The sequence below is a fragment of the Urocitellus parryii genome, chromosome 4 (assembly GCF_045843805.1).
Source record: "Urocitellus parryii isolate mUroPar1 chromosome 4, mUroPar1.hap1, whole genome shotgun sequence".
Lineage (NCBI taxonomy): Eukaryota > Metazoa > Chordata > Mammalia > Rodentia > Sciuridae > Urocitellus > Urocitellus parryii.
This window is the reverse complement of record NC_135534.1, coordinates 197,386,500-197,412,748: the sequence shown is the minus strand read 5'-3', so window position 1 is coordinate 197,412,748 and position 26,249 is coordinate 197,386,500. Positions and strand designations below refer to the sequence as shown.

General features: G+C 46.1%; 1 protein-coding gene across 4 annotated transcripts in view; it reads left to right on the top strand.

Annotated features, from left to right (window-relative positions):
* Nucleotides 1–26,249, top strand: part of Cdk5rap2 (CDK5 regulatory subunit associated protein 2) — a 181,016-nt gene that overhangs the window by 90,647 nt on the left and 64,120 nt on the right. For 3 of the 4 annotated variants that reach the window (XM_077797085.1, XM_077797084.1, XM_026408635.2), the window contains 5 exons: nucleotides 6,967–7,064; nucleotides 11,831–11,961; nucleotides 13,398–13,507; nucleotides 15,565–15,693; nucleotides 24,350–24,537. In XM_077797085.1, coding sequence (XP_077653211.1) covers nucleotides 6,967–7,064; nucleotides 11,831–11,961; nucleotides 13,398–13,507; nucleotides 15,565–15,693; nucleotides 24,350–24,537 — 656 coding nt within the window. Of the gene's footprint in view, nucleotides 1–6,966; nucleotides 7,065–11,830; nucleotides 11,962–13,397; nucleotides 13,508–15,564; nucleotides 15,694–22,378; nucleotides 22,475–24,349; nucleotides 24,538–26,249 lie in introns of all 4 variants that reach the window. The other variant, XM_026408634.2, reaches the window with a different exon arrangement.

Sequence of the window (26,249 nt, the reverse complement as noted above, 5' to 3'; positions counted from 1 at the left end):
TCCCACCTTTCTGCTTCCCTTCACTTGAACCCCAGTGCAGCACCAGGGCCAGGTACTTTGCGGGTGTCAATTGGCACTCATCCTTGAATCCCAGTACAGCCCAGTGCCTGACTCTGAAAATGGTAGTTGAGTGAGTGAATCATGCAGCGAGGCAGCCAGACATGGGAAAGCTAAGGAGTTGGCTGTATCCAATTTTTTTTTTTTTAAAACCTACCTCTAATTAAGTTCATGTGTGCAGAAGACAGAAGACTCTTATGCAAATGAGTTCTCTGATGAATGACTCTGATTGTGACTTGTGGTTTTGTGAAGGGTGATTCTCAAAATAATTAACAACTGGAACATCAGCCATCAGACCAGATGCAGGCAGTTGGTCTGGAGTGGGGAGATTGAGGCCTGCCTTTTGCCAGGCACCCCCACACCCCCAGGTTCCTGGATCAAGGGCAGGTCCCAGGGCAGTGGGGTGGATAGAGTGGATGGGCCTGGGCTCATTTTCCAACGAATGTAGCAAGCATTTCAGTATTTTAGCAGCCAGTACCAGCTGGGGCACTATGTGCCAGCTGTGTCAGACCTGGTGTTGGTGTGTCATTGGCTGAACGTTTAGGATGCTTTCTCACTGTGTGTTTGTCCCTTTGCTGCTGTCCTTGAGAGTGTCAGCATGGGGTAGTGGAGTCTTGGGCTGGGCTGGGAATCTGGGGACCTGGATTTCTCTCTGGGCTCTGTCATTCCGCATAGGTAGTAACCTTGGGCAAGTCTCATTACTGAGTGTTGGAGCGCTAGTATTTTGTGATTTTAACTTGCATTTAGTTATTGGATCTTGACCAAAATTAGCTGGGCTGTTAAAATGCACATTCACCTGTAATAAGGTGGTCTATTTTGAAACAAAGTCGCAGACAATCTAGTTTTTCGGAGGGACATATCTTTACTAAAATGAATTCATTTAATTGTTAAACTTTGCTAATTTGAATCTCATTTTAGTCATGTAAGAAGTGTTGAACAAAATGTTTATAAACTTACTGAATGAGTATTTTCCAACTTAATGTCACTTATTTTGTCATCTATACATTTTGTTTTTATTTTGTGCTGGATGATATCTATACCTCAGTAATATCAGATCCAAGTGACATTTAAATTACTGTGCAAAATACCTAAGAATTTTAGTAAAGATTTTAATTCTGTTCTTCAAGACTAATTGCAAAATGTAAAATGTAGATAAAGAATTATAAATTATCACTTAAGAATTGTAAATCTGTAGGTGTCAATTTAAGAAATCCAGCTCTTGCAGCTTTATATTTTTTTTTCTTTCCTAGAGAAGTATGCTTTTCAGATTGTAGTCCTTTCTTTGTAGAAAATGTGGATTTTTTCCTGCCTCGCCCTTGGTTGTTTTGTGTTGACCTAGGAATTATCCTTTGCCCATTTCTACCAAAAGCCTGAAGCTATGATGATGTCTCCATAGACTCTGGGTAGTCTGTTTTCCTTCTAATCGTTGTGTGATCCCGAGAATTAATGCTAGATGATCAGGGAATTGAAGGAGAGAGAATAAAACACACTGACCATATTTGACTTGCTACCACCAGAGATTTATAGCTTGGTTATTAACGTGGTTGGGACATCGGTGGTGAATTTTCTGAAGTATTAAAATAAATGTCTTTGTTGCAGGGCTGTGACCTAACTACCAGAAACCATCTATCTACGAGGCCCCTAAATTGCCCTGATTATCAAGAAGTGATCTATTAGGCTTTCTTTGCATGTCTGCTGCCTCCTCAGAGTATGGTCTGCACATGACATGTATTTCCTTCAAGTCGTTAAGAAAATGGTGGCAGTACAAAGTGCCCACTTTGGTGTCAGAATGCCAGTGCTGCTACTTACTAGCTCCGTGACTTCGGGCAGGTTGCTTAGTCTTTCTGAGATGCACCTGTGTAATCTGGGAAGTGGGGAATTTTGTTCCTTCCTCTGAGAGTATTAGAAGTAGTGTAAGAGAGGAGGTAAAGGTTTGGGGTTATAAGCTGTGGAAGCCCACATTGAGTAGTTTGAGAAAAACATCAGTGTAAGGGGATCCCAGCTGGACAAGACTAGAGGCTCTCCCAGACTCCAGGCAGGGGCTGAGCAGCTACAGCTGGGGAGGGTAAGAACAGGCACAGTCCCTTGGACCTTGAGGGCAGAAGTCATGGGCTCTGGAGCTCTGCTTTTGACTTTGACCCTGTGACTCCAGATGTCTGGTGTCTTGGAATTCTTGGAATTTCCTAGTCCTCCAGGGCCCAGGACCTGTCACAATGCAGTGGTGTCTTCCTAGGACTCTCTTCCCAGTTTTTAGGGACATTCTTAGGCAAGGCAGGGGAGTGTGCCATCACTCCAAGGGCTGCCGAGGAAGTGCAGCAGGGTCAGACACAGTAGCTGTGAGATGGCGACAAGCCTTCTCTGTGCAAAGGGCCTGGTGGGGTGGGGCAGCTCCCCTGAGTGGCCTGGCCCTGCCTCTGAGCTGGGGCACTCTGCTGGGTCGTCAGCTCTGCAGAGGGAGCCCAATGACTTCATTCTAATGAGGTATGATTCTATGTGGGGAATAGGTGATTGATGAAATGGGACCCAAATGGCTCTGAAGAGTTCATTTATTTAACATGGGTGAGCAATTTGCTTCTAGGAAGACATTGACTCACCCTGACTTCCATTATGCAAAATACCCACAGGAACCTCTGCTCTTAAGATTCACATCAGTCCCTGTGTTTCTCTCTTACCTTTTTAATCATCAGCTCAGCAAGTATTTGTGATAGCATTTGATTTGTACCAGACACTGTGCCTGGCATGGGACAGTGCTGCTGGCAAGTCATCCTGACAGCGAGCAGGTGATGGCACACCAGCTCTGGGTTGCAGGTGAGCCTGCTGCGTGCCCTTGCAGTTGGAGAGTTTCCTAGTGAGATCCCCGAGAGGCCCTGAGTGTGTCAGTGTGCAGTGGCAATTGATGCACTGTTTCTCCTTAAAGGCAGGGAGGGGGATGAGGGCAGGAGCTGAGGAGAGTGGTGGCCTGTGAACCCTGGTGAGGGTTGGGAGTGGCCTCTAGGAAGAAGGGAGGGAGGGAGCTGAGCAGGGCACTTGGGCCCTGCTGGGGCAGTGGCTGGTCCCCCTCTGTGGCTTAGAGCCCAGGTTTCAGATATCGAGTTAAGAGATAAAGTCCAGGGCTTGGATTTTTTCACTGGACACTCCATCCACCAGAAATCCACATTTCATGATCTTTTTTTCCTAGCCCTTCTTGGTTGTCTTTGAAGTTATATATGTGCACAAACTCCAGCTGGACCTATATTAGCTGACTGGACTGGAGCAAGTTAACTCTGTTCCCTGAGAAGCAGTTCCATCATCCAAAAAATGGGAAATGAATGTAGTCCTTTCAGCATTGTGATGAGAGATAAGATCTTTCAAGTATGGAGCACAACACTTGGGGCCTGGGGACTAGTTACAGATGGCATTTATGAAGTGTTGACCGCACGCCTGGTATCATTCTGTGAGGTTCTTATAGATTTAATTCATTTGATCTTCTTAACAACCCCATGTGCTTTAAAGAATTATTCCTTCATTTGGATATTGAAGCACAGAGAGGTTGAGAAACTTGTTCAAGTTCACACACTTAATAACCATCACTTCCCCTCTTGTTAGGTGCTCCAGAAGCAGTAGGTTTTCTTATTTTGTCACTATCTTTTCTTTTTCCTTGACTGTCCTTCACGTGGTCTAAGTAAGGGCGGGGCAGTGATGGGTGGGCCAAAGAGCACAGGCCCTGGAGTAAGCCCTGAATCAGGACCCTGACCTTGGGCTGGGCATCCTGTTAGTTTTCTTTCATTGCTGAGAGTCCCACATGATGCTCTTGTGTTCAGAAGGCATTAAGGAGCCCCTGGAACTGGTTTATGGCATAGTTTACAGAAGGGCCTGGCATTTCTGTCGGGCCGGTGACTGACTTGTCAGGACCAGCCTGGTGGCTTACCTTGCAGACTGTCAATGGCAGGACCTGCCTTGGCCTTGTCTTGTTGGGCTGGAAGCACAGTGGGGTTCTCCTGGGCCCAGGCTCTCTTCTCTTTGCTCCTCTGCATCCCTTTGGTGGCCTAACTAAAGCCGAGGACCCCCTCCATGAAAACACTATATGCACAAATTATATGCAGAGAGTTATGAAGGGAACCAAATATTCTTAAGTCCAGTTTTCAAAATATCAAAAATTATCCTATGGAAGTGGTACTTTTATTCTTGTGTTAAATAACATGGTCTAGTGGTGAGTACAGTGACTGCTGTAGTTTGAAGTGGTGATGATAATTTTTTTCAGTGCTGGGAATGGAATCCAAGGCCTCGCACATGCTAAGCAGGCACTCCCCCACCGAGCCACACCCCTGGTCCCAAGAATGAATATTTTGAGGTATCAGTGATACGTACAAAACAAGTGTATTAACTGTATTTTTTTTAAATGATAAAGTTGTAGGAATGACACCAGTACTGTCATTGTTTGGAGCAATAACAGTGTTTCTTAGCTCATAATTGAATTTCAGCTGAGGTTAATAGAAATGAAGATAGATTTTTTTTTTTTTTTCCGATCACATTCTTGCAACCCTTGAATTTTAGTGAGGTGTGATCTGCTGTCCTGGGTAGTGTCTCTTGAATTCAGGAGGAAACCTAGGTCAATGTGAGCTACAGATGCTGTGGGCAGCCTGTTTCTCTGTTGACCAAGATCTCTCGTCAGCACTTGGAGGGCACCCAGCTTGTCCCCAGTGCTGTGGATGTTGTACCCATTAACTTTTTTATTTCAACATTTTTTTCCCCCATGGTAGTGCGGTCTTGGTGTGTTGTCCATGCTGGCCTCAAACTTGTGATCCTCCTGCCTCGACCTCTAAACAGGTGACTTTAGAGGTGTGCAACTCCTATAAAGAAATGTTTTCACATTGATAGAAAAGCCACATGATTAAAGGATTATATTTTTTTCTGAGTTATCTGAGAGAAAGTTGCCCAATGGAGTCCTGTTGCCTGTGGACACTTCAGTGTGCATTTCCTATATTCAGCCCGCCCACCTCAGCCAGGAAGTCAGTGCAGACCCATCCTCTCTCTTCCAGTCATCAGACTCCACTGTATTTAACACACTGTCTCAGTTGCACCCTTTGCAGCAGGAAGGTGTGTGCGCTTCTGTGTCAGTGTCACGCCTTGCATCTCAGCCTCGATTCTCTGTCTGTCCTCTGGTTCCTCAGCCTTTCCTCGGCTCTCTGACCTTGATACCCTGGAAGTGTCAGGTCGGGCCTGTCATAAGATGCCCTTCAGTTTGGGTGTGCCTGATGTCTCTGTGGTGACTGGGGTGACAGGGGTTCTGGCCGTGCGTCTTTGGCAGGAGTGTAACAGTGGCCATGTTGTGCTCTTCTCATGACGTCCTGTCCCATGGTACGCAATTTCCGTTTGTTCCTTTGCTAGCCAGGCTGACTTTGCAAGTTTGGGAAGGTGCTGTCTGCCAGTCGTCTTGACTGGTGGTTGCTCTTTTTTTTCTTTTATTAAATAGATGTTTTGCATCTGTGTAAATATCCTGATCTCCTACTGGTTTTAGATTCTTTTTTGTTTCTTAGTTGAATTATTTATTACCACCATGGCGGCCAATGGTAATTTTTCTAATCCATTGTTCTTTCTACACATATTATCATTTTATTGTAATGAACAGTCTTCTCCTGTATTCATTCCTGTTAGTGTGGATTTATGAATTCATATTTTATTCAGTGGGTTCTAATCCATTACTGTCATCCTTTATCTTGATGTTCACATTGTCCCAGGTTTGATTGGCTGGTGGGAGCCTCTCCTCTTTTGTTTTTTTGATACTGGGAATTTGAACCAGGTGTGCTCTATCAGTGAGCTACATCCCCCAGTCCTTTTTATTTTTTATTTTGAGGCAGGGTCTAGCTAAGTTGCCGAGCCTACCCTTGAACTTGCCATCCTCCTGCCTCAGCCTCCCGAATCACTGGGATTACAGGTGGGTGCCACTGCGACTAGCTGTGGGGACCTTTTCAAATGGGCCACTGTTTTCTTTTGACAGCATTGCAATACTATTTAAGCAGTTCTTTTCTTGAAACTTCTTTTTGTAAGTTTTATTGAAGTATCATTGACAAATTAGAGTGATATGTTTAAAGGTCTACTCCCAGTGCTACTCAGTTGACCTCTGTACTTGGTATTCTTTAGGCTTGGGTTTGTGAGTTTCTCTTCTTTGAAGCAAGAGCAGGTGCAGCAAGGCATTCTTGTAGTGTTTTGGAAACAATGGCCAGCAGCCCAGAGGAGTCACGGGTTGATCAAGGGTGAATCAGGTGGCTGAGGAGTCTTTCATAACAGCTTCTGGGTGTTTGAAGCACAGCTTTGAGCTTCTAGGTAAGTATATTAGTCAGATTCACGTCACTGTAATAAAGCACCTGAAGTGACTAACTTGTAAAGATAAAAGGCTCAGAGGTCTAGAAGTTCTAGTCAAAGACAGAGTGGAGGCATTGCATTGGGCCTCACTGGGGTAGGTATGTTGGTGGGCCGCGGCAGGGAGTGTATGGAGGAACAAACTGCTCACCTCCTGGCCAGGAAGCCAAAGAGAGAAAGAAGTGGTTAGGGGTGCCACAGTTCCCCTCACGGGCACACCCACAATAACCTGAGGACCCCAGACCAGGCACCACTCTCAAAGGTTCCACCACCTCTAAGTAGCACCACCGTGGGACCAAACCTCTCACACACTGGGCTTTTGGGGTACACTACAGAAGTGTGCTGTAGCAGGCAGCGAGAGGCAGGCATTCCCCGCTCCTCCTGCAGGTGGTGCTGTGTGACTGTGGCCTGAGCCAGGGCCTGGCCCAGGGCTTCACCTTTGTGTGGTTCAAAAATAAATAAATAAAACACACACACACACACACACAGCTGGTCACATATGTTTGTATACTATAAGGCTGTCTTCTTAAGATCCTTCCCCTAAAGTCAGATGTCCACCATCATTTCCAGGAAAAGGAACAGTCAGACTATGAAAAGCTGATACAGGTCTTACAGCAGGAGCAGGACATCTATGCCCAGCTGGTGAGGTCTCTGCAGGACTCAGACAGGTAAGGCCTTCTATTTGGACATCACACGCCTGTGAGTGTGGGTGAACGTGCACACAGTTTTTGGAAAAGCTGATGGGCCCTGAGCCAGAGAAGCCGTCCCAACATGTGCTTAAGAAGTGTACACAGTAGTCAGGTAGTGATTGTCTCCTTACAATACCTGTTATACCTGTTTTCTATCAAGAATTGTCTGATCTTTGGCAACTAAATTAGATTAAAAATATAGTGTTTACTCATATTTCTAAATGCTTTATCACATATTTAGAGAGCACTTCCCTGTGTATTATCTTACATGATCTTCACAGCTATACTGTGAGGTAAGTGAAAATGTTCTCCCTATTTTACATGAATCCACTGACGCTAAGAGAGGTTACGTGGCTTGTCCAAAGTCACACAGGTGTTGTGAGAACTCCGGACACTAACATGTCTCTGTGTCTTAGAATGACTTGTGTCTGCAGGATGGCTGAAATGATTTGGTGCCAGTGAGGTGTGGGGAAGAGAGCCAGTTGTGGGCCAGGGGTCTTGGTATAGTCCCGGCTCCCCTGCCCTCTGGTTCCGTGTCCCCAGGCAATTAGCTTGCTCTGGGCCTCTGTTTGCAGGACTGGCCTCAGGGATTTCTTGCATTAAAACCCAGCTCTCTCCCCATGGGAGTGGTTCAGTTGAACGCATGTGACATCTGGGACTTGTTTCAGAACAGTACAGAAGCAGATGAAGTAGGTGGGGATGTCAGTGGGCGGAACACGGTCAGCCCTGGCTCTCTGCTTGTTGGGACACGGTGTGGGCAGATGAGGAGAAGCTCATCCCATTACTTTGTCTTTTTGTATATGTCCAAGGTTTCCCATAAGGAGAAGCTAAGAACCGTTGCCTCTCTTTCTCTCTCATGATGCCCTTTGCTTTCGCCATGTTGCTGGGCCGTCTCTTCCTGCCTCTGCTGTCCTCTGTCCTCTGTGCTCCTGGCCCCACCTTCCTGCTGTGTCTCCCACTCCTCCTTCAGGAGTAGCTTGAGTGTCAGCCTCGTCGGGTGTCTGGCTGACCCCCAGTTCTGCTGCCCCTCTGCATCTTCTCTCTTGACTGCCTGCCTGATGCGTGGGCATCTCTGCTGCTCCACCTGCTCTCCTGGTCTGGGAGCTTCCTTAGGACCAGGGGTTCCTCTGCCATCTGCAGCTCCCAGAGCCTGGGAAATGCTCTCTGCAGGAATGTCTGTCCCTAGCACGGATCGTCCAAGTTACTAGATAATTTCCAGATAAGATCTGAAATGAGTTTGAAAAAACCAAACACATACTGATGAAATTTGGGGCGTAGGCATCTCTGAAAGTGGGCTTTTTCAGGAAACCTCAGCAGCTGGTCTCTTTCACCAGAGGAGGGGTTCAATCATGTGGGGAAACTGCACAAGTTTCACTTGAATTGCACAGCTTCTCTGGGTGGGAGAGGTGCTGTGGGGAGATGTGCTTGCTCTCAAGCCCTCTCCACAGGAATGGCTCCGAGTTTCACAGGCTCTTTCCTAATGAATAAAAACGTGGATGGGACTGCAGTGGGGCAGGGCAGTGGATAACCCATGCTCAAAAGGTTTCTGCACATCTTCAGACTTTGTTTAGGGGTAGCCAGACCTGCTCCACAACTAGCCCTGCCACTCAGCTGCTCTGGGCTCTTGGGAGAGTGTTGTGGAGTGGGGGTGGGGCCTGCTTACCTACCTGCATAGCAGCTCACCCATCTGCTTACCTGCCATGTGCCTGCTTGCCTTCTACTTCCCACCCACCCACCTACCCCACTCTTCCTGTCCTCCTTCTGCCTACCTACCTTACAAGGTAGTTTGGATATAAGGGATGATAGTGTGTAAATTCCTCATGCTGCCTGACACATAGTAGGTGTTCAGTAAACGTCAACACTTGTTGAGAATAAACACATGGGAAGCTTCCACGTGCCTCAGTACCCCCATGTGCGTCAGCTTAGCATCCAGGGCATTTTGGGATCCTCAGCCCTGGGTATATCCAGGAGGAGCCCCCACGTCTAACTCCAGCACTGCTCTCTCTCTGGGAACTGGCGGTGGGGTGGTGGCTGCAGACCAGGGTGAACTTGGGGTTTACACAGACAGGGAGGAGGAGGCTCGTTGGTTCTTTCACCTTTGCTTTCTATTTTTCAGTGCTCAGATGTGGGCGCTTTAGCTCATGTGACAGAAGTGCTCCTGAAGGCCTGTGGTGAAGGGTGATCGAGCCTGACCCCCTTGGCTTTGTAGCCCAGGCCTCGCTGCCACCCCTGCATCTTGAGGGCTAGTTCAGTGACACTTCCTGTAACCAAGGCTCTCAACCTCAGCAGTACTGGGACTTGGGGCTGGATGGCTTTTTTGTCATGAGGGGCGCCCTGTGCATTTTAGGGTGTTCAGCAGTATCTCCGGCTCTGTCCCCGTGCCAGGAGCACACTCACTCCCTCATCCTCTTGTGGTACCAAACATGCCACCAGGTATTGCAAAATGTCTCCCAGGGGGAGAAAAATCATTTCCAGATGAGAATCCCTCTTGTAACTCATGAGAATCAGAAGTTTGGGCTCATAAATATCATCTTTTTTGTGGGAATTGTTGGGGTATGCAGGAGGAAGGAAATGGTGTTTGCCGAATATCTAGAATGTATTAGGCACCGTGCCAAGCTCTTTCTCATGTAATAGGACTATCATTTAGTCCTCAAAACAGTTCAAAGGAAAGGTATCATCCCCGTTTTATAGATGAGATGTTTGACTGACATGGCCACGGAGGCAAGGTTAAGGTTAGTGGTGGCCTGCTGTTTTGAGCTGGGGTCTCTGATTCCTCCTGCCCGCCACCCCTACCCTGGCCCCCTGCCCCAATCTAGGAGGAAGGTTGCACAGGCTTTTGTTTCTTTCTGAGCAAAACACTTTTTACTTCTCACCTTGAGAAACTTCTGGAGCTGGAAAATGACAGGCTCCAGGGCGGCAGCTGTGTGCTTTTCACCCTGTCAGAGGTGGAAGGGAACCGTGGCAGTTAGCTTTCCCTGGCCCCGATGGCAGGAGCTTTGCTAAAACAGTCTCCCCTTTTCCTCTGGTCAAATGCTTCAGCAGCACAGCCACATCCAAGTGAGTGCTGTGCTGCCCTGGAAGGGCTCCCATCAGCTGTACAAATTGATCATTGGGACCGCCAGTCGGGCCCTTGGCCATTCGTGAAGGGTGCCTTGCAGTGAACCGTCTTCAAAGCAGCAAGCGCAGAAGATTGGATGGAATGGTTTACTTTCCTTCCAGTATGTCTTGATTTGTGTGCAGTTTGAGGGATGGGGCTGGAGAACACTCTGAAGGACTAGTGGGGTGTGAGTGTGGCACACGGATTCAGAACACTGGGGAGAATCAGATGGAAGCTTATGGCCCTCTCCCTAGAGCAGTCTGATAGTCATCAGTTTTGAAGCTTAGTTTCAAGGTGCCGATGGACCCTCTTAGGGAACTGTAGGATGGACGCTGGATGGGAAATGATATTTCTCAGTGATTTTTATAAAGGAGGCTTTCAGATTTGTTAAGGTGTTTAAGAACCTTAAAAGTGCTTGTGTGCTTTGACCTGCTGGTAGCACTGCTTGGAATCCTTCTTAAGAAAGCAGCCCGGGGGCCAGGCCACACCTAGGTTTAGGCTGTGCAGTTGTCAGCTGGGTTTGAGTATTCAGACCTGTGCCAGTTCTCATCTGTTGAAGTCCAAGGCCTGGTGTGTGGATCTGCACTGTCCACTGGAATACCCAAGAGCGGTTAGGTCATTTAAATTTAAACTTACTTTAAATGTAATGAAATTACAAACATTCACTTCCTTGGTGCATTAAGCCACATTTCAGATGTTCAATAGGTGCATTCTAGTGGCTACTGTATTAGACCCTGCAGATACAGACTGTTTCTGTCTTCAGGGGAAGTTCTGTGAGCCAGGGCTCTCCAAGATGAGTGCACACTCTGCGAGGTGTGCGTCTGTGTGGCTTCCCCCAGGTTCTGAGCTTCTCATTCACACATATTGTCTACACAGCTCAGCAGTGCGTTATGCTGATCTGTGTGTGAAACCTGACCCTCCCTCTTCCAGAATAAAAATCCATGCGCCCTGTGCAGCGTTGAGTGATTCTGTTGGCCCCTGGATTGGTCATTTTCTCTTACTGTCAACTCCCTCTGTTTTTTCTTCTCTCCTGCTCCTCCCCTTTCCCCCCAGGATGACCTCTTTGATGGGAACACAAAAGAATTCCTTTCTCTCTGAAGCCTGGGTGTAAGAGACACTCAGACCTGGAGAGTCTTCCCTCCATCCAGCCTTCTCAAGGGGTTATTCCAAACACAGGAACATGCTAGAAAAGCAGGTTATTTTCACCTGGTTACATCTATAGCAAAACTTGGAAATGATCCAAGTGTTCTCTAATAGACTAAATGGAGGGACATTCACCTGACATAATTTATACAGTCATTAAAAATGATGTTGCAAATAATTTCCACAAACGTGGGGAAATATTTAAGCAAGGAATGCACAATTCAGCATTTATTATATTAATGTTGAAATTTTCATAGAAAAAAGATTGAGGGGAAATATGGTCTGCAGTGTTATAATTGGTAGTGGGGATCATGATAATTTTTGTTCTCTTTATACTTTTATATTTTAAATTTTCTGTGAACATTTATTTCTGTAAACATATACTTAACTTTTATAACCAGAGAAAACACAAGTAGCATAAAAATCACAGAAGGGCTTGCTGGTCTTTGCTTGTTAAAGCACTACTAGGACTATTTTAAAATTTCTGATGTCTTGTTATGTCAAGTATGGACACCGTGCAGGCAGAGTTGAACAACATTTTTGCCCTGCGGAAGCAACTGGAACGGGATGTGCTTACGTATCGGAATTTGCAAAAGAGCCTGGCGGAGCAGATCAGCGAAATTCGGAGGCGGGAAGGTACACACTCTCTTCTTTGTACTTCCCGTTGTTTTGTCCATCTGGAGAGCCTTGTGTGAATTTAAGAGAGCCCTAGATCTTCATGAGGAGGTGGAGCAGCCACAGGATTTCCTCTGGAGGTCATTTGTGGGTGTTGGTGTTGATGTTGGCTTGCCCAGTCTTCTCTGTCTAGCTTTGGCCTTCCTAGCAGAAGAGCCCAGTAAACTGTATTAACACTACAGAAGATCCATTGCAGGGTGGTGTCCCTACTGCTTCTGCTATTTTCTGCATCATTTGATACTCCCAATTCTAGGTAACTTTGGGGGCTTGCAAACCCCTCCCTCTCTCCCTGCCTACCCCATCATTGACTGGCTCAGTTTCCCGTGGAACCCCTGCAGAGGGTCCGGAATGGCAGACACGAAACATGCTTAGCATTGCAGGGCGGCTTCATTCAGGGAGGGCTACAGGAAGAGGGCTCGTGTGGCCCTGCTGAGTTCTCATCATGTGTATCTGGCCTTGTCCTGTGCCAGACTGAAGCCCTGAAGTCTGGGTGGTGCTTATTGCTTTCTGTAGCTCTAGCTCAGTGCCTGGCACACATGGTAGGAACTGGTTATGGCCGTGGTGGGTTGACATTTCTTGGACTCCTGCTGTGTACAGGGCACAGGCTTTTACTAGGCTCCGCCCTTCTCACCCGATTCTCACAGTCACCCCATTAGGCACAAGTGAGGAAGCTGAGCTGGGGGTGGGTTGGGTGGATTTGCCTGGATGTGAGCCAGGGTGTCCTGAGGTCTGGCTCTTCCTGTCATTGCCACTGTCATGGTGCTCCAGCACTTAGCCATGTGTATTTTCAAATGAGCTACTGTTTGTACTTGTGGCTTTCTCAGCAAATGTCTTCCCTCTCCTCTGCTTCTGCCCCCTCTGTTAGAATGTGTCCTTTGCTGCAGAGGAAGCCAGTGACACATTCTAACCCAGGTGACCGAGGCGCTGTTGTCTTGGCTCCAGCGGGCCGCTTCTGCACTTGGTGTACTCGCTTCCATGAGGGCTCTGGGGCCAGTAAAAATACATCAGGCACTTTTATTTCCCTTGAGTTCTACCCTTGGGGTCACATCTCATTTTCCCATATTCTCACCTAAACAGAATCAAGCTCATTTAAACTGAAATCACCATTTGCTTGTGCCATTCAGAATGGTCTCCAGACACAGCACTTGATATGCAGATTATAATTCAGAATTGGCCAACTAAAGCCTACAGCCCCAGATGAAACCATGCACTGAGATGGCAGCCTGTGGAGCAAGAGAAGGTTACTTTTGTTCCAGAGATGGTGTTGTAAACTCCCACGTGCTTCTGTGCCCTCGCCCGCCCGCCACAGAGTGCTTTAGGTGGATGGAGCTGGGATTGGTCCCGGAAGAGCTGTTCTGATGTTCTTCGTTCCCCCCCCCCCCTTTGTTTTTGGACAGAAGAACCATTTTCATTTTATAGTGATCAAACGTCTTATCTAAGTATTTGCCTTGAAGAAAACAGTCAGTTTCAAGTGGAGCATTTTTCTCAAGAAGAACTTAAGAAAAAGGTATTGACTTAATCACTTTCTTTCTTTCCTTTTTTCAATTTGTTGTCTCTGGGTTCCTGATCACAGAGGTGTGATTCTGAAAGTCCCTTTACTCCTGTCATCCAGGGACAGCTCTTAGCCCCTCCGCACAGAGTGAACTTCCTTCCCCTCGGGCGAAGGTGTACCCAGTTCAAATTGATGTCCTCCCATTCATGAGGGGCTGTAATTATTTGTCCCTAGGCTACGAGCATCTCAACCCTAGTGATCATGTCTTATTTATTTCTAATGTCCCAGGGCCTGGACACAATAGTAGGAGCTAATAGATGGTTTTTGAATGAATATGGTTCCAGTTTGATCAATACATCTTTTTTTTTAAGCGGGAAAGGATTTTCAGTTTGTCGATAGGTGGTATGATGAGAGTGGTTTCAGGGTTCTAAGAATCCTGGTTAAGAATAAGCCATGTGAACACAGAGGAGACTGTGATACATTGTGAAATTATCACATACATGGGACAGAGATTCATTTTCTTTCATGTAATAATTCACATTCTGGCCGAGAGGACAGAAATGGGAACAAATAATTGCAGGACGGAGTGCAGAGGTTGCTGTGTGAGGCAGCTGCTCGAGGCGCAGAGACAGCAGAGGAGAGTTCATTGCTGCTTGCCTGATCGAGGGAAGCTTTCCAACAGAAGTGACATTCCAAGTGGGTTTTGAAAGATAAATAGGAGTGTATCCAGGTGGCGGGTTTTTTCAATGGAGAGAAAGCAGAACATGGAAGGCAGCGATGTAAGTAATAGCAAGGAGAACCATAAGACGTTGTGTATTTTGGGGGCTGGGGTTGTAGCTCAGTGGTAGAGCACTTACCTAGCATTTGTGAGGCCCTGGGTTTGATCCTCAGCACACATTAAAAGGCAAACTAAATAAAAGAAAGGTATTGTGTCCATAAAGCAACAACAACAAAGAATTTGGGTATTTCTGGAGGAGTGGGGCAAGGAGTCTCGAGTCAGCTCTTTTTTTTTTTTAATTTTTTTTTTAAATTTTTTTTTTTAGTTGTAGAAGGACACAATATCTGTATTTTATTTATTTTTATGTGATGCTGAGGATCGAACCCAGTGCCTCATGCATGTGAGGCGAACGCTCTACCACTGAATCCCAGCCCCAGCCCTCAACTGTTTTTTTGAAGATGAGGAAAGTGGAGATGGTGGTAGCTGCTGCCCGGCCTGCGGTGCTGTGGCCAGGGCAGCATGTAGTCGCCTGAGCCAGGTAGAATGTTGTGCTCTTCCCACCATATCCTCCTGAGGATTGGATCCAAAATTTATTCATGTTCAAAATACATCAAATATACCCACCATGTGTAGTGAGGGTGGGGTTTTCCACTTTATTTGAAGGCCTAGTGACCACTCCATTAAGAAGAGTTTGAAAAGTCACAGGGAATTGAAGCTGGCGGGGAACGAAGGTGGTGGCTGCTCAGTTGCCCCTGCAGCTGACCTGTACTGCGGGAGGAGCCCTGGACCGGGAACCTGAGGGGGTCTTCCTTCTGTCCTGGTTCCCTCTGGGGACAGTTGTTCCTTCCTACCTGGGCTGGCACTGCGGTTCCCTAGATACTCCGATGCTGGGACCCTGGGAAGTTAGTGTCTTTGCATCTCTGGTTCCTAGCTGTAAGGTGGGGATTCACACGCCATCTTGTCCTCTGCCTCAGGATCTTTGAGGGACTGATTGACTAACTTGCAGAAGTATATTAGCAGCCATAAACATTCTTTGTAATGGACGGCTGTCGTTACTGACACTGCTAGGTGAAAGGAAGGTCTGTGCTGTAAAATAAGGCCCTGGCACAGTTGTAGAAACTTCACCTCTGGGGTGTTTTTCCTCCAGAGGCCTCCAATGCAAGGCAGAGATAGCGTTGGCTGTCATTGACTGAGCCAGTGTCAGGGACATGTTAGTGTACCCTGACTGTGGTCATGGTGAGTTCTCATAGTAACCCATCCGACAGATGAGGAAACTGAAGCTTAGATCAGGCAGCTTGCTGAGGTTCACTTTGCCTTAAAGCGGTGGCTCCACCTCCCTGCTCTTATCTCTCAGGTCAGCGAACTTATACAGCTGGTGAAGGAACTCTACACAGACAACCAGCGCCTGAAGAAAACCTTTTTTGATCTCTCCTATGAGGGTTTCCAGGGAAATGGCAGACTTGAGTCAACAGAACAAAGAGAGGTAAGAAGCAGCATTCTCATTGTCATGTGCTAATTGCAGAAATTTACTAACCCCAAACATTTCTCAAGACTGCCTCTGTTCTGGGGAGGTCTGTAACTGAAACTTTCTTTTTTCTGTGGGTGGGTGTTGAGGACCTTGTTAGGTCAGCAGGTGTGTCCACAGGTGTCCTACAGTTCAGTTCCTGTCTCCATGGATCGCTATTGGGATGCTTTCGACAATTGTCCCGCTCTGGGATCTGTGCTGCAGATGGCACAGCTGGATGAGTGTTGTGGTCTCAGAGGGATCTAGAGAGTTTCCAAATCACCCAGATAATTTGGGTAGTGTAGATACAGCCTTAGTGAATCCATTCACATTCAAATACATGTGCAATTATAACTTGCCCTGAAAATTCACCTGGATGACTTCTGGGTCTCAGTGCTGATCTTTGTACTGTGTTGTCTCTGGTTTTCTCTGCTCCTAACCTGCGCTGTATAGTGGGAGGACCCTGAAGTCGTGTTGGCAGGGAGGAGGATGTGATTTTCTTCCCCCAGTCCCTGGCTTTTCCCGCTCTCCCCAGGAGGGTTGCTCCATGCACAGAAGACTGGGACTGTTGCCATCAGGTACAGAAGGACCTTTTTGTACTTGGGTCCCTCATGAGCAAAACCACAATCTTCTCGGTTGGGGTTGTCTGGAACTCAGCCTGGAGCATCAGGAAAGTGCAGGTCCCACATTCATAGTCAACGTCATTTTTTGGGAAATATTTGTCAGCCTTAAGTTGTCTCCTTCCACCTTCAAAGTGGGAGCTGCTCACAGGTATTTATGCTACGCTCTGGCTATCTGCTTTCTTTGAGACAGGGAATATTATTGATCTTGGCCTCCAGGGCTCAGATAATTTTGAAAACCAAGAGTAACTGCAATCCATTTAGGGAAAACAAGTCTCCTCGTTCACTTCCTCCAAGGCAGCATGCTTAATAAGCAGTTCTTTCTTCACCGACTCCATTTGAGTCGTAAATGGCGAGTTTTGTTTGTTCATTTGTCCTTTGAAAAAAATCTGTTAAATGTCCCATTATGTCCTTTGGAGAACAGAGGCTTTTTCCTCTGCCCACTCTAAGATCTTAATACCAGCCGATTCAGATTTGAGTCATTTGTCAGGTTGCACTTCAATTTGATGTTCCCAGTGAATAGCCCTGTCCTTTATAGCACAGCTCCCATCTGCCCCATTCAGGGGATAGGAGATGGGCATGGGGAAGATGGTGTGCCTATTATAATCTGGAGCTGAGGGAGCAGAGGGAGGCGGGGAGGGGGACAGCAAGGGGAGCCTGCTGTTCTTCTGGAGGCTGTGTGGGACTCCTTCAGCGAGGAGCAAGACAGACATGCATACAAGTTCCACAGTGTTTTCTGAGCAGCAGTACTTGTGGGGTGGGGGCTGAGCACGATCCTGCTCCTTAGGAGCCTGTAAATCAAAAAAGGAGAGGTGGGAACAAGCAAATATATTTTGTGTCTTTAAACTTCAGAAAATAGAGAAAAGAAATGACCCCTAATCCTGACACTCTGAGAGGCCTAATTAATTACCATTTTGGAATTGTTCCTTCCATATTTGTGTACACGCACGCACTTAGACTCTAATATAGTTTTGTATCTTGTTTCTTCCAGTTACCATCAAGTCATAGCTCTTCTCCCATCTTATGAATGCATTGAAATGTAACTGCTTCACTCTCGTTGGACATGTAGATTGTTTCGAGTGATTCACTGTTTTAAATTACATATTGATTGTCTTTGTACACAAATCATCTTCTGTGTTTAGGAGTTTTTTCCTTGGACTATATTCCCAGATATGTAATTTCAGGGTCAAAGGACAGCTATAGCTATACAGTGAGCATTCAAATTATTTTCATATACCATCTTCCAGCAATTGTTAATTTGAAGAAGGGTAAAAGTGGCTGGATGCCTGACAGTTGGTTGGGTTCCTCTCTTGACACCAGCTGGGAGGGGCACGCCTTCCCTGCATGCGTAGGTTCACGCAGAAGCCACCAGACAGAGACCAAGAGGGGCCTGTTCATGTTCATGTGTTCACTCTCTACTGAGCTGGCCCCCCTTTTCTTATATACTGATCCTTAATTGATGTAGCATCAGGAGAATTTGGTGGACAGTTGCTGTACAGGAGCAGTTTCAGCAGGTTCAGCCAGGGTGGTGAGCGTCCAACACCATGAAGCATGCAGCACCTGGGACGGCCATCTCTAGGTGGCAGGATGGTGTAAGGCACAGGTACCAGAACATCACAAGTGATCAGAAAAGCTGGTCACTCCCGTTACTTACTTGTGTGGCTATACTGTCATTCTTAGGTGTGGTTAGAGTACTAAAGTTTTTTTGTTTTGTTTTTGTTTTTTAGCATGGAGAGAAAACATGGATAAAGGAGCAGAATTTAATTGAGCTCAGGTATTTGTGGGATTGTCATGTTGAACAGAAAATAGACCTCCTGTGACTTTAGAGAGCAGAGATAGTGCTCAGAAGTAGAAGATGGTTGTTAAATATTCCCTTACCAATAATGGGGTACATTTTGGTTGGTTGAAGTGGATTTAATTTTATTAAAAGAAGGAACTTTCTAACAATTCACCTGTGTTAGTTATTATGAGTTTTAAATGCTTTATAAAGCCCTTGGCACTGCCTGGCACATAGTAGACACTCAAAACACAGCTATTTTTATTTTATTGTTTTAGTAAGTTAGTGGCAGAGTAGGAATTAGTAGCCATCTCTGGCTCTGTTTGGAGTTGTCTTTAAGTTTAGCAGTCATGTGAATTTCCTGGGGATCTTGTTAAGATGCAGATTCTGGTCCTGTAAGCCTGGCATGGGGCCTGGGAGTCTGCATTTCTGACAAGTTTCTGGATGGTGACTCGCTGTTGCTAAGGAGCACACTGAGTAGCAAGAGCAGACATAATTCTGAAAACCGCTTGGTTCTGGTTCCGTCTCGCTCGGGTCTTTATTCATTCTTTTGTCCTTGCAATGGTGTTTTTTTGAGCACCAGGCATTGATGTTGAAACAGTGAATGCAAACACGACCCTGTTCCGCCTAGCATGACAGTGAGGAGCAGCGGGGCAGTTGGAGCAGTGTGGCCAGAGCTGTGCTGGGGTGAAGGCTGAACCAGGGGAGCATGTGGCTGGTGCCTGCAGGGAGCAGCAGGCCGAGGAGGGGCAGCTGCAAAGCCACCAGGAAGGAAGAGCACAAGGGGCAGGACCAGGAGAGCAGAGTTCCCGATGGTGTTACTTAAGGAGTGAGGCAACAGCGGGCTTCCAGGGAGTCACATGACCTGCGCCCTTTGTCAGCATGAGAGGGACAGCCAGCTTCAGTGTATGGAGACTGTCCAGGGAGCCCTGGGAGGTGTGGCGGCCCCTTCTCCAGCTGGTGGCTGGGCTGGAGGCAGAGCCCCGCTGCAGTGACATGGTTCTTTCTGACATCTTCTGTGTCTTCGAAAACTACTAAGTCACATGTGGCATTTGGGCCATTTATCTTTGTCCCCAACGTTTAGTTTTCTGATCATTGCTGAAAAATGAGTGTTTATTTTTAATTTCGATCAAGTCAAGCAGAGGTGAAGAGAAGTGAAAGTTAGCGTTTATCTCAGCGCCTCAAGTAATGGTGGGTTGTGGTTCTGAAATGCAGAAGGGCTTCAGAGCTGTTGCTGTCTCACCTTGGAATGGTGAGTGTTAAGTTCCTTTGCTCAGCTAGATTTAGGGGAACTCTTCTCCTGGCCATAGGCGGCAGGGAGGGCCATCTCCTCCTTTGTCCCTCACCCCGTGTGGATTTTACCTCCTAATCCAGAAGGTCTTTGAGGAACTTTCATGGGCAATTTCTGAAGGCAGAAAAGCCACATTCAGGAGGTAAGAAGAACACTTTCTAGAAGCTTGGAGAACGACAGAGAGGACTTTTGTTGTTGTTTTTATTTTATTGTTTTAAAAAGATGAGAGAGGCTAGCCAGGAGTGGTGGTCCACACCAGTAATCCCAGCGGCTTGGGAGGCTGAGGCAGGAGGATTGCCTCTTCAAAATAGCTGTAGCAACTTAGTGAGGCCCTAAGCAACTCAGTGAGACCCTGTCTCTAAATAAAACATAGAAAAGGGCTGGGATGTGGCTCAGTGGTTGAGTGCCCCTGGGTTCAATCTCTCGTACCAAAAAAAAAAAAAAAAAAGATAAGAGGCTACTTCCTACTTCCCAACATTTTATTTTAAAAAACTCAGATACAGCAAAATGAAAAGAATATTATAGTGAACACCTGAGGTTCCCTCTCCTATTATATTATCGTTTCCCACTCATCCACCATCATCCATCTTATCTCTTTTTAAAATCAAATGTATTTTAATTGACACATAAAAATAAAAATTATAGATGTTACTAACGTGATGTTTTGGTACGTGTATACGTAACATAATATTTAAGTCAAGTTATACGTATCTATTTCCTCAAACATTTAATATTTCTTCATAATGAAAACTTTCATGATCCTTGCTTCTAGTTTTATGATGTTCTTTACTGCTATGTCCAGTCAGCCTCTTGCTCCTGTAGAATTGTACCTCAGTACCTACCCGCAAATCTCCTCTTTTCCTCCTCCCCTCTGCTCTCCAAGACTCTGCTAATCACTTTCTACTCTCAATTTCTATGAAATCAACTTTTTAAGATTCTGTATGAGTGAGAGATCATGGAGCACCTGATTTGCTACATGAATGCCGTTAACGTTTCCCACTTGTCCATTATCACTCCATTTTCTTTTTGAAAAGTTTTTTTTTTTGAAATTACAAACATCAGTCTAAATACTTCAGCATGCATATATATAAACTCTAGTTTTAGCTTCATGTTTATAGTTTATTTTTCTTTTAAGGTCTTATTTGCAAACAGTGATATACAGACTGCATTTGCTCTGTTTTATAAATGTGTGTACCTGTGACCCAAACCCCATGAAGATCCCTTCTTGTCAGTCCCACCTCCACCCAACCCCAGCTGCTGCTCTTATTTTGTCCCGGCTTAATTTTATCTTGCTGTGGATTCATTTTGTCTATACTAGACCTTTATATAAATAGAAGCACACATCTTTTATGTCCGCTTTTCTTCTGGTCAGCATGTTTTGGAGTTTGATCTGTGTTCTTACATGAGTCACCGGTTCTTTTTTGTGGCTAATGGAATTCCATCATATGAATACATGACACATTGGTGTATTTATTCTGCTTTGAATAGACATTGGGTAAAGGTAGTGTGAACATTCACGTACAAGTCTTTGGGTAGACATGCTCCCCCCCTCCCATTGATTAAACCTGGAAGTAGAATTCCTGGGTTATAGTTTTATAAGGAATTGCCAGTACTTTTCCCGAAGTGGGTTAACATTTTTATGCTCTTGCCAACAAGTTTGATAGTCCTAGTTGGTCTGTATCACTTAGAATGTTTTTATAACAAGGAAAGAAGCCAGTAGAGAGAGTGTTCCTCACTCCCTGTATCTGTGAACTTTTATGCCTTAACAAGAACCTGGGCTCTGTATAATGCTTCACAGGATAAACAGATGATTGTGTACTTGGATGTGAGTATGTTGGATGTATTTTGAACCTGAAAGGTTTCTATAAAGTGACTTTCTAAAGTCAGTTTGTTTTGTTTTGTTTTTCTTCTTCCAAAACAAGGTTTTTCCTCAAAAAGGGAAGGTTGAAAGAATTGAAGTTGGACTGGGAGAGTTATGGGTGTAATGGGCTGAGTGTAGAATGCATAAAATAAAATTGTGGAGATAGAACCGTAAGTAGCTCATGTATAGTGTGCCACAAGTGACCCAGTCCTCTCTAGTTTTAACACCTTCAGTGCAGAGCCAGCTACTTCATCCATGAGAGGAGGGTTTGAAGCAGCTTTGATTGACTGGGCTCCTTCCTGGAGTGGCTTCCTCTTCTTTTACTTTGATCTGGTTAATCCTACTGTTCCATAGCTGGGATTTTTGCTCTCCTGGAGAGCTGAGGTCTGACTTTCTGGAGAACTTTGTCCTGTCCTTTCCAGAAGATGCTAACGCAGAAGCTTTGGGTTTTGTACTTCTTTAAAGCATTTGAGGTTTATGCGGTCTTTATAAATATCTGTCCTTCATTTCCACAAGCATAAAGTTATCATCAGGCAAGCTTGGTACTCTCCTCATTAGTGATGAGGACTTTTTGTCAGCAGACTGACAGTATTGCTGGGACTGTCCATCTCAGATGTGTGACAGTCTAACAACAGCTTTATGCCCTGTGCTAAATAGGAGACATGATGCATAAATTGCTACAGCACTTATTGCTTTTTTGCTATTTGATATGTTCAATTCCATCAATAGCCATTTTCCAAAATCTTGTTACTTTTATATAATCCAAAAGTGGATTTAGCAAAGGCAGAAATGGCAGCAGCACAACAGACAGCATATTCAATTTACAGCAGTGCAGACAGACCGTGCGAGGGCAGAGAAAGCCGACAGTGATTTCTTGGGGAATTTGTCCTTAAATTATGCTGATTCTAGGCAGCTGCATGTGATTGACAGAACCAGCACCTCTAACTTTGGCTAATTTTTATTTCATGGCTTTGGCATTTGTTTCTGCCTTTTTTTTGTTTGTTTTTTGCTCTGCATTTTAAAAAACAGACGTCACCGGGCTATTTGTGCACATTCATGCTGCACACTTTTTTTGGGTTGCATTTTAAAACCATCCCATGCTTCATGCCATGTAGCTTCTAGCTAGCAAGGAGGATGAGGACACGATCAAAATTGGAGAGGATGACGAGAATAATTTCCAGAATGACCAGCATTTGGAGCAGAGTAATGAGGTAGGAACATGGCAGTTAACTCCTTCTGCCACCTGCCCCACTCTTGTGCACAAGCCAGGCTTCGGTCTGGAGGGAGTCCAGTGGGTTTTCTGTTCATCCCTCCCCTGTAGAGCGCCTACTGTGCCAGTGGGGAGCAGCTCTCTTCTATTTGAAGTTACAACCTGGGTGATAGAGTCCTTTGGGAAGCACCCGGGCTGTTATATAGTTGCAAATAAAAATGAGAGTTTTGGAATGGCAGGGCTTGCGGGGTGGGCCTGGAGAGAAGTTTGGAGAGCCAGCCCAGCCCATTCATTTTACGCACTGGACACTGACCTGTGAGGGGAGGTGCTTTATGAAGGACACAGAGTAACTAAGTGACAGAGTCATGTCTAGATTAGGACAAACTCTTGGATCATTTGATTGCAGTGTAAGGGTCACCAGTGGAGTGGAATGGCCCTCTGCAGTCTCTTGGAACCCAGAATGGTATGATTTGGGCATTAGGAGAATTTGACCCCCATCCACAAAGAATACTCTTCTAGCCACATTGCTCCCCAACATTTGGAGTAGACAGTCTTCAAGGTTGAAAGGTTCTTGGAAGCTGAGATGTGGTGAGCAATAGCAGGCTGCAGGTTTGGCCTTTTGGTCAGTGTTCAAGTTTATGGAGTCATGAATGGGAGAAAATGAACTACAGATAGTTTTGGAGAGCAAAGCAATTAAAATATGGGAGCTTTGGGGGACTGGGGATACAGCTCAGTTAGTAGAGTGCTTGCCTCATCTGCACAAGGCCATGGATTCAATCCCCAGCACCAGCACCACCAAAAAAAAAAAAAAAAAAAAAAAAAAGGATTTTGGGTCAGCCCTTATTTTGAGTCTGGCTGTGGTTCCATTGTCTCTGTGACCTTGGCTGGCCTTTGCTTGGCTGAGTTTCCTCAGCAATGAGGATAGTAACACTTCCTTTTAGGATTGTTATGACACTTAAATAGGCATGTAATAAATGACAATAACTGCTATTTTTATTATTGCATTCTAGACTTTTCCTTCTTTGGATTTTGCTTATTTGATAGATTTAATAACTAAAATGGTAGCAAATAAGACCTATAAATAACAGCTCATTTGTGTGGGTCTTGTCTTCCACTTAAAAAACCTTAATCATTTTTCCAGTGTGAGAGATGGGGGTGATGGCTAGTGTGTATTTCACTAACAGTAATGAAGTCAAGAGGAGTTATTTATAGACCATAGAAGAAATTTACAGCTTTGACGAGGGGAGGAGGAATGCTAATTGTAGCACCTGAGACATGCCTGGAACAGGCTCCAGCTGGACGCCTCCTTGGTGCCACTCTGCTGGGACCCTCCCTGACCACGAAGGTGGTTCTGTAAATGACATCTCCAGGGGAATTAGGAACTCTCCACCTTCCTAATGAGACACTTCAGTACTGTGTTCATTAGTGAGAGTCTGTAAAGAGTAAGCCGGATTTCTGGCATATAATAAGGGGCATAACATCTCAAGAAGACTAATAATAAACATCCACAGTGTTGTTGAGGACACAGGTTCTGTGGAACCTCCTTCTAAGGAGGGGGCCATGGGGCAGGAGGACACTTGTGCAATGTGCACCTGTAGTGAGAGGACTTTTAACCTGACAGGGTCGTCTCATTTCATTCTCCAGACCACTTTGGGAGGTAGCATGACAGCCCTCAGTTTGTAGATGAGGAAACTGAGCCGAGGAGAAGGGATGTAAACGGCTCCCTGCGTGTCTGCGTCTCCTCCTCTTCTCCCCTGTCCCGTTCCCCTTCCCTGTGCTCACTTGCGTTCACGCCTGTGCTCTCGTCTCCACGTTTTCTCATCCATGTGCCTCCTTTTCCACATTCCATTGTTTGACTAAATACTTATATTTGCAGATCACTGAGGACTATGCCAAATTAGGCAACAAAAATGGATATTTAAGACACACGGATTCCAATATTTTAGACTACGAAGGAGCCCACAAGCCTGGCTGCCCCGGAGACCAGAGCCAGGAAGCAGGGGAGCTCTTGGGTCTGCTTGCCCCTTTCTTGCACGAGAAGGCTGCATTGTCACTGGAATCCAGGTAGGACACGGCCCGGGCCTGGCTTAAGGGGAGAAGGTGCTCGTTCTGCCCAGTGGATCTGGGTGATGGAGCCGGGCAGGGCACCTGAGAGCTCCTGAAGGGGCTGGAGGGATCTTGCCAGTCCTGCAATTAACTAATCGGGCTAGAGGCTGTGAGGGGCCCTCCCAGCACCTCCTGCAAGCCTTTGTGAAGAGGGAGAGAAGGCTTTCCTTGAGAATGGTTCCTCGGAGTCCCGGAAAGGGCCTCTTGACTGTTGGGAGAGGAATCAGCTCTATCGAAACCTCCAGTTTCTACAATAGCTTGAAAAATACGTTGTAGTTGTAAGTCTGCTGTTCTCTGTTGAGCTTGAACTAAAATTCTCTTCTCATTATATCCGCTGGGAATCATTCCTATGTGAGGAAATACTACTGATAGTGTTCCTTAAACCGAAAAGGAGAAGCTGGTGTGTTGACACGTTCCATTGACCCCAGCAACTCAGCAGGCTGAGGTAGGAGGATCACAAGTTCTAGGCCAGCCACAGCAACTTAGCAAGAACCTGTCTCCAAATAAAGAGATTTTTTTTGAAAGGCTGAGAATAGTGATCAGTGGTAGAGCACCCCTGTGTTCAATCTCAAGTATGCTCCCCCCCCCAGACAAACAAACAGAAAGAAACATTCAATACATTTGTATTTTTAAATTTTAAATTAATTCTTTATGAGCCATTTCCCTATTTCATATTCTTTCTCATTCATCGTGATAGCTGCTTGGGCTTTGGAGCCAGAAAGAGCTGTGCCTTCATTGCTCGGTGCCTCAGTGTCTCCAACTGCCTCTTCAGGTAGATTAAGTGAAATGGCTGGCATGTAGTGTGTGTTGAGTGGAAGTTTCTAGTTCTCTTCTGGTACAGATAGAGAAATGGAATCAGTAACTGCTGCCCGTGGACCTTGGCAAGAGCCAGGCATCCTAGTAGTTCTGATGTCACTGGGGAGCTGAGCTCTACGGACTTCTCTTCAGTGGAGAAGGGGGCTGCAGTGTTCTGTTTTTGTGCTCGGCAAAGCTGCCCTCCCTACTCACTGATGTCTTAACATTGCCTAGCGTGAGGCCTCCTGGGGGACATGCCCAGTGGCTATTCTGGTTTATAGGATAGTGAGGTTACCAGAGCTGGTACTTGAGAAATAGAGCATTTTATAAGCACCAGGCTTGGCATCAGAATTAAGAGATACTGTTGTCTCTGAGGACCACAGGAATACTCTCGGGTGGTGTGAACAATGGGCAGAGGCGGATGGGAAGGGTGCTCCTTGCCCCAGGGGTCAGGAGATCTTCAGCCCCATCCAAAGATCAGGCAAGCACGGGGGCCCCCACCCGGTGAGCTGGCACTGTATGCAGGCTGGCAGCGCCTGCGCTCAGTTACCTGCTCCTTCCCTGGCACCCTTGTAGGTCTGTCTGTTCCGTAGGCTTCCAGGCCCTGGCTGGTCAGTGCTGGTGTTAACGGCTTTCTTTGTGCCAGTGCAAATCCACTGCCCCACTTATCATTACTGCTCACTGTCCTTCACCTCCCCAGTGACCCTGACAGTAGAGCTATGGTTCCAAGGGCCCTGCTGACGTCCTGAGCTGCACACACTCTCTGCCAGGCCCCTCATGCCAGCTTTACGTGCTCCTGTCAGTGATCTTTTCATAAAGACAAGAGCTGAAACCTGGGGACTTGATATTTGTCTAGTTAGTTAGTGGCAGAGCCA